Source organism: Chionomys nivalis, chromosome 8 (genome assembly GCF_950005125.1).
Source record: "Chionomys nivalis chromosome 8, mChiNiv1.1, whole genome shotgun sequence".
NCBI classification, from domain to species: Eukaryota; Metazoa; Chordata; class Mammalia; order Rodentia; family Cricetidae; genus Chionomys; species Chionomys nivalis.
Window position 1 is genome coordinate 88,942,733 of NC_080093.1, and position 7,577 is coordinate 88,950,309.

General features: G+C 37.1%; 1 protein-coding gene across 1 annotated transcript; it reads right to left on the minus strand.

The window, feature by feature from the left end:
- Positions 1–1,272: 1,272 nt before the first annotated feature.
- LOC130879929 (olfactory receptor 473-like) lies at positions 1,273–5,379 on the minus strand. The gene is made up of 2 exons (XM_057778750.1): positions 5,341–5,379; positions 1,273–2,223 (listed from the first exon to the last, which is right to left on the minus strand). The coding sequence occupies exons 1-2, from the start codon at positions 5,377–5,379 to the stop codon at positions 1,273–1,275; spliced, it is 990 nt and encodes a 329-aa protein (XP_057634733.1).
- Between the last annotated feature and the right edge of the window lie 2,198 nt (positions 5,380–7,577).

The following is a 7,577-nucleotide window of genomic DNA, read 5'->3' on the forward strand; positions in this document are numbered from 1 at the left end:
TCTTAATGCTGAAAGATGCAAGCACAGGTTTCAGTGTGTATCATTAGCTGAAACAAAGCTCTAAAATTACTTCAAGTTAGATCAGATTTTTGATCATAACTTTAAAATAAAAAAAAAAACAGAAAACAACCTAAAGTTCATGAGGACACATAGGTGACTTATAGATTCATTACATTAGGGTTAAAAATATAAAGCAGCCCAATTGTTACTAGCTCATATAAATGCCTTTGGGGGTTCAAAGGTGATTAGGAATTTCTTGTACCCATTCCTTCCCTCAGTCTCCTGATATATGACTATTGAATGGGTAAGTACCCTAAAGACTAAAAGTACAGCTGACTATTTTTCATGTTTAAAAGTTTAGGTTTGTGATTGCCTTTAGATTCCTTATAAAATTGTGTATCAAGATAAATAGTAAAGTAATTGAATTTTTCTTTGTAACCCCATTAGGTAGCTTGCCAACAAAACACATGGCTAGAAAAAAACACTTTCTGCTTGCTCAAGTTTTGTTAATTTGTAACAAGTTACTTAGAAGTAAATGTACATGGGTTATTGGTATGGCTTTGTTTTTAACAATGGAAGGGATATAAAAACCATGCTTATCTTATATTCATTATAATCATTCACTTGTAAAATAGACTATAACCATATTGTAATTTCTATATTTCATGAAAGATCTTGCTGGGATATATAAGCTATAGAAAAAAGTATATAATAGGAAAAGAATAGAGAATAAAGAATAAAGAATCAGTTTTCTCATCTATAAACAAGGCTCTTATTTAGAATGCTCTCCCTCATAAATTCATTGGAAATTAAAAGTAAAAACCAAATGGTTTAAGTGACCAACTCCTTAGATATAAATTACCTCAATTTTTCTGCAAGAGTATATGAACAGTCTGATTTCTGTCTTTGACCAGGAAATTAATCCACAAAGTAAGACAATAGTACCAATTACTTAGGTTGTTATGAGAAAGAGGTGAATCCATATATGCAACTAAAACTTAGCCTGACACATACAAGGTACAAATTATTGTTTGCTACTTAAATAAAACAAAGGCAAAGATCTTGACATCTTCCAGAAGTTCTATAGTAGCAATGATAATTCCTACCATTTTACTCACTTCAAGTGAACACACAAATGATATATGACTTTATAAAAGACTTAGTGTGAAAAAATAAGGATTTAATATGTAGCAATCAGTTAAATGTCATGTGATGAATACTAACTGGGACATGGCTAAAGGAAATCATCACATATCTCCTGAGTTGAAAGGTCTATGAATATACTTTGACAGTTGCCTTCCTCAGAGCATCCTTTACATCTCTGTTCCTCAGACTGTAGATGAGGGGGTTAAGCATGGGGATCACCACTGTGTAGAATACAGACAGCACCTTGTTCTGTTCAGTAGAGTAGTTGGACTTGGGCATCACATAAATGAAGGTAAGGGTCCCATAGTAGAGAGTGACTGCTGTGAGGTGGGAGGTGCAGGTGGAGAAGGCCTTTTGGCGGCCCTCAGTGGAGCGCATCTTCAGGATGGTGATGAGGATGTAGGTGTAGGAGATGGCTATGACAAACACTGTCACCACAATGATGGAGCCAGAAGAGATAGAAGGTATAATTTCAATAACAGAGACATCTGAACAGGACAGTTTCAACAGAGGGGAGAAGTCACAGAAAAAGTGATCTATCTGATTTGGTCCACAGAAGGTCAGACTTAACAAACAACCAGTAAATGTCCAACCATTCATGCAGCCACCAACATAAGAAACTCCCAACAGTAGAAAACAGACCCTGGGGGACATGAGCATGGAGTAGAGCAGGGGTGAGCAGATGGCTACATAGCGATCATAGGCCATGGCAGCCAATAGGAAGCACTCAGCTGACCCAAGAGTCACTATGACACAGAGCTGGGCTTCACAGGCAGCCAGAGGTAGGACCAGTCCATGCCCAAGGAGTTCCATAAGCATTATAATGGAGACTGAGGTTGAATAGACAATGTCTACAAAAGCCAGATGACTGAGGAACAGGTACATGGGTGTGTGCAGCTGGGAAGAAATTCTTATCAACGTGATGATGCTGATATTTCCTACTAACGTAACGATATATACTCCTAGAAATATCACAAAAAAGACTATACACAGTGTTGGATCTTCTGTTAGTCCCAAAATGATTAGCTCTGTCACAATGGTGTAGTTTCCAGTCTCCTCCTTTTGTGTGAATTGTCCCTGTTGAGGGAAATGAAAATAATTTGTTTTTATAATGTTATGATTTTTCACATTGCTGGAAATTTTTACTTTCCTTACACTTAAAACTGATTTCTAAGGCTAGTTCAAATTATCTTTCTTTGTGTTATAGATGTCTCCTCTCCCAATGAGGATACTTAGCTTTTATTGATGACCCTTTGGTCTGTCATTCTCGAAGAACATAGTCTCAATAAGGGTTTTGTCCTTCTCTACAAATAACCAGTGCTTGAACATAAAATTGAATTTGAAAATGGTGAATGCAAGCATGAACAGTGAACTGAATAGGCTCTGGGGATTAAGAATATGTTTCATGTCCTCTGTTGCCCTCCAAAAAAAACAGGCTTCAAAGAAAAGATAAGCCAATAAACTTTTAATTCACGATAGCTCTTTAGTTTTGATTTTTAAAAATTGATGTAACAACACTGGGGGAAAACTTGAAAATTCAAAATAAACATCATGCCCAATAACAATAAGAAATTTGTTACATTTACAAGTATTACCTTTCCATTTATAGATATATAAGTCTAGATATATATATATAGAGAGAGATATCAATTTGTATATATATATCTAAATATAATACACATACCTTTACACAGAAATACCCATAAGCATAGTTTCTTGCTATTTCTCTTAAGCTAACCTCAAATCTCAGTCTTCCTACTTCATCTTTGTAAAAACTATGTATACAATAACAGGTATGTGCCACTATGTAAAACTTAGACATATTTTAATAGTGCTGTACTTAGTTAAAGTTGCAATATACTAATTTTGTTTATACTGTCAATACTTAGACATAATTTTTGACTTATGCATAAGCTCTGAGTGAGTAGAACATAACTTAATTGATTGCCATTATTCAGATATTAATCCTTTACAACTGTTACACCTAGGAATCCCAGAACTATATCAACCACCATGATACAAACATGAAAAATATAACAATAGTCTAAATAAACAGTTATCTTTTAGGATCCAAGATAGGTTTGTCTGCCTAATTTTCAATAATGAAAAACACTAAGCCAAGTCATTCCCTACAGCTCGATTTGTGGCTTTCTTTGTTGATTGAAGAGTTTGGAATACTGCATATCCCTGGATGATGTTCAAGAATATGAAATACTTCATAAGAACCTATGTCATCCTCTTTGGCTTAGTACTAAGAACATTGAAGTCTACATTCAAACAGTTCTCTAAATTTATTTCCCTGTAACATATGCTCCATTCCAATTATATACTTTTCAAGAATCATGTTAGAATATGCTGCTTCTGTTAATAACGTTTATGCTCATTTTAGTTATAAATATAAGAATATAAAAAATATAAGCAATATAAAAAATTAAATATCAATTCCTTAAACCTTTCCATTTTTATTTTAATTCCAATAAGCATTTAGCTTCTCTGTGGTCAGCCTGAGTTCTTTCAATAAGCTAACTATGAAGAGCAATGAATCAATAGTTAGACATGCATAGCCCATTCAAGAATATCTTCTGTCTCCTCTCTTATGGATCTTGATTGTGCTCAAATGACACTAGTAACAGTTAGCTGACTGCCTCAATATCAGCTCTACTATTAAAAATCTCTTACTTTGTATTAATTGTCAGTATTGCAATGGTATAAACCATTATACCTAAAATGTTTGAAATACTTGAATAAAACTATCATGCCTCTACTGCTTTCTCTGTTCTAAAATTACTATTCATAATTTCTTAGGAATCTCATTCTAACTCTATCAAGCTTGCTTGGTACTTTGAAATCTTTCTGTTCAGACTCTGATCTGAAGAACAAGACTATGCACAGAGTGGCATTGATGCTCTGTGCTTCCTGCCTCTATCTCAGATCCGTGGTGGCAATGCTGCTTTCATTATGACGGCATTAGGAGTCACTCTGTGCTGCTGCAGAGTCCTAGGAAATGGAGTCAGATAAGGTAGCCTGTCAGCTGGGTTAACCTGCACACAGGAGTCCCTTTTGCTCCCATTTTTGTGCATGTTCAGTGACATTAATTGTCCATACACTGCAACTTTGTTTTGGGATAGACGAAATGTTGTCTATAGACCAACAGAGGTATTTTGTCACATAGCTGTGCTAAGTAACTTTCTTTTCCCCTTTTTATTAAAAATATTTTTTTCTTACATAGTATATCCAGATCATGGTTTCCCCTTCCTCTACTCCTTCCAATTCCTTACCATATCTCTTCCCATCTGGATCTACTCCCTTTCTGTCTCACATTAGAAAACAAACAGGTATCTAATTAAATGTAAAATAATATAATTTAATACAATAAATATAATACAAAAGATAAGATAAAAAAAAACAAGTCAAAAACTAACACATTGGAATTGTTTTTTTAAAGCAGAAGGAAAAGAGCCCAAGAGAAGAATCAGAGACCCACTCATTTGAACACTTGGGAATCCCATAAAAACACTAAAGTGGAAACCGCGGTATATATACAGAGGACCTGGTGCAGAACCATGCAGGCCCTGTGCATGCTGCCTCAGTCTGGGAGTTTATATGAATTTTGGTCATAATGATTTAGAATGCCTCGCATTATTGGTATCCTCCATATCCTCTGAGTTTTGCATCTTTCTGCCTCCTCTTTTGAAGGATTTCTTGAGCTCTTAAGAAAGAGATTTGCTCAAATTAAATAAAAATAAAATGTTGCTAGTTTCAGTTGTTCTGTGCTTTGAAGAACAGAACTTTCCTTTCTACTTGTCAGGTCTCTCTGTCACACATCTCCAAGAAAGTCTCTGATACCTGCCTCAGTCTGGACTAAGACTTGTACTATGCTGGTCACAACTTGTCCTTCTCTCCTTCCTCCTACACACTTAAGTTCCTGACCTCTAGACATGCATTTATTCTTGTCACCATAAGTCAGATACTCTGAACACTAATATCCTCTCTCCTTACTGGATCAGACTTTTGTGATAGAGGACATAGGACTAGGAACCTAATCCAATTCTAATATCATGCTTTCCTCCAGATTTCTTTTTTCCATATTCTCAGCTCTTAAATTTAGCAGTGGTTCTGTTTGCTTTGGAACAATATTTTCTTGTCACCAGGTTCAACTGGTATATCAGGAACACTAAAGAGCCTCTTTCCCACCTTCTTAAACCAATCATGATCCATCTCAATAAAACCCATGGCCCTTGCACTTACCATTTAGAAAGAGTGTTGTGATGCTGAATTCCAAAAGGGACTTTAGGAAGATGTATTCCATTAATTTGTATATAGAGTTGAAGACTGAATACAATGTGAACTATTGAATACTCTCACTGGTCAAGGATACACATGCAGTGGGGATGACGATGAATGTCTTTCATCATGATGGCAGAGAAAAAAGGCTCCCAGCTAACATGTGAACTCTTGGGGATACTCATGACTGTCCCTTTGAGAGACAGGTCCCTAGGTTTTTTGCACAGAAATGATTTCTAGAACCAGGTGATTCATTAAGGCCTGGCTGGCCCTCTCTAGGGGCCAACTACATGCTATGAAGTTCTTTGGAATATTGTTTTTTGTTTACCAAAAGCCAGTGAAATGATTTGTGTATTCCAGAAGAATGCAGGCATTCATTAAAAAACAAAACTTACTTTATTAATTAATGCTAGCTCACATGGTAATAGAAGAGAACTTCTCAGCTAAACTTTAAATCAAATTGAAAAGTCATATTCAAAATGAAAGGTAATGAACATATTGCTTTGACATATTGATCTATTCTTTATTTTCCTCATGAAACATTAATATGACGATAGAATTCTGTAGATAACATTTACTCTTTTTAGGTATCTTGACCCTATTTCTTTCCATCCCTCTATACAACAACATAGGACAGCCTTCTGAGGCACCTGAGCATTCACACTGTGTTACAGGCAACAAGCCAGTTGCTTTTTGAGTTAAGTTAAATACTTGACTGAACTCACCGGAATAATCTGCCTTTCTTCTATGTCTTAAAGATTTGATTGAGCAGGCTGAGCTCCTAAAGTATACTCAAAGAATGGGAAGAGTAAGAATATGAGCAAAGAGGTCAAGACCATGATGGGGTTATCTACTGAAACAGCTTACCTGAGCTAATGGGAGCTCACCATCTCTGGACAGGGAAGTAACCAGCATAGGACAAAACCAGGCCCTCAGAATATGGTGACAGTTGTATGGCAGGAGATGACTGTGGGGCTACTAGCAGTGGGACCAGGGTTTATCCCTACTGCTTGTACTGGCTTTTTGGAGCCCATTCTCTTTGGAGGGATAACTTGTTCAGCCTAAATATAGTGGTAGGTTCTTTGTCCTTCCTCAAAGCAATGTGCTTTACCCTCTCTGAGGAGGGGATGGGAAGTGGGGTGGAGAGAAAGGTGGAGAGAATTGGAGGACGAAAGGAAATGAAAGCTGAGATTGGTATGTAAAATGAAAAAAAGATAGTTTTTATAATTTATTTTTTAAAAAACAGAAAACTGATCCAGAAAGATGAACATGGTATGTACTCACACATAAGTGGATACTAGCTGTAAAGCAAAGGATAACAAGCCTATAGTCCATGACCTTAGAGATGCTAAGTAGCAAGGTTGAACCCTAAGAAAAATATGTACCTGAAATGGGGAAATAAATAAGATTGCCTGATAAGATTAGAAGCATGGAGGTGGGGAGAGAAGGGAAGGTAGAAGAGGAAGAAGAGGGGTGAAGAGAAGGGAGGAGGAGAACTTGAGGGAACAAGATAGACAAGATGGTAAAAGGACAGAGATGAGAGCAAGGAAAGAGATATTTTGATTGAGGGAGCCATTATGGGGCTAACAAAAAAGCCTGGCACTAGAGAAATTCCCAGGAATTCACAAGGAGGACCACAGCTAAGACCCTAAGCAATAAAGAGGACGCCCAAATGGGCCTTGCTCTGTAGTCAGATTGATAAATATCTTAAATGTCACCAGAGAACCTTCATCTAGCAACTGATGGAAACAAAGACAGAGACCCACAGTGGAGCACTGGGCTCAGCTCCCAAAGTCCAGTAGAAGAGGGTGAAGAGTGAGAATATGATCAAAAATATCAAGACCATGATCAGGACATCCACTAAAATAGTTTATGGGAGCTCACCAACTCCAGCTGGACAGGGATGGAGCCAGCATAGGACCAAACTAGACCCTCTGAATGTGAGTGTCAGTTGTATGGCTAGGACAGAATATGGGACTGTTGGCAACAGCACCAGGATTTATCCTTAGTCCTTGTACTGGCTTTTTAGGAGCCCATTCTCATTGGATGGATGCCTTGCTCAGCCTAGATATAGTAGAGAGGGCCTTGGACCTTCCCCAAAGCATGCTCTGAGAAGAGTGTGTGGGGTAGGATGGGGTGGTCACCGG

Excerpts from the sequence above, each read along its gene's own strand:
- LOC130879929 (XM_057778750.1), bottom strand. The coding sequence starts at position 5,379 with ATGGGTTTTATTGAGATGGATCATGATTGGTTTAAGAAG. Across the intron at positions 2,224-5,340 it reads ATCATGATTGGTTTAAGAAG|GGACAATTCACACAAAAGGA; the intron begins GTGGGAAAGAGG and ends TTCCCTCAACAG.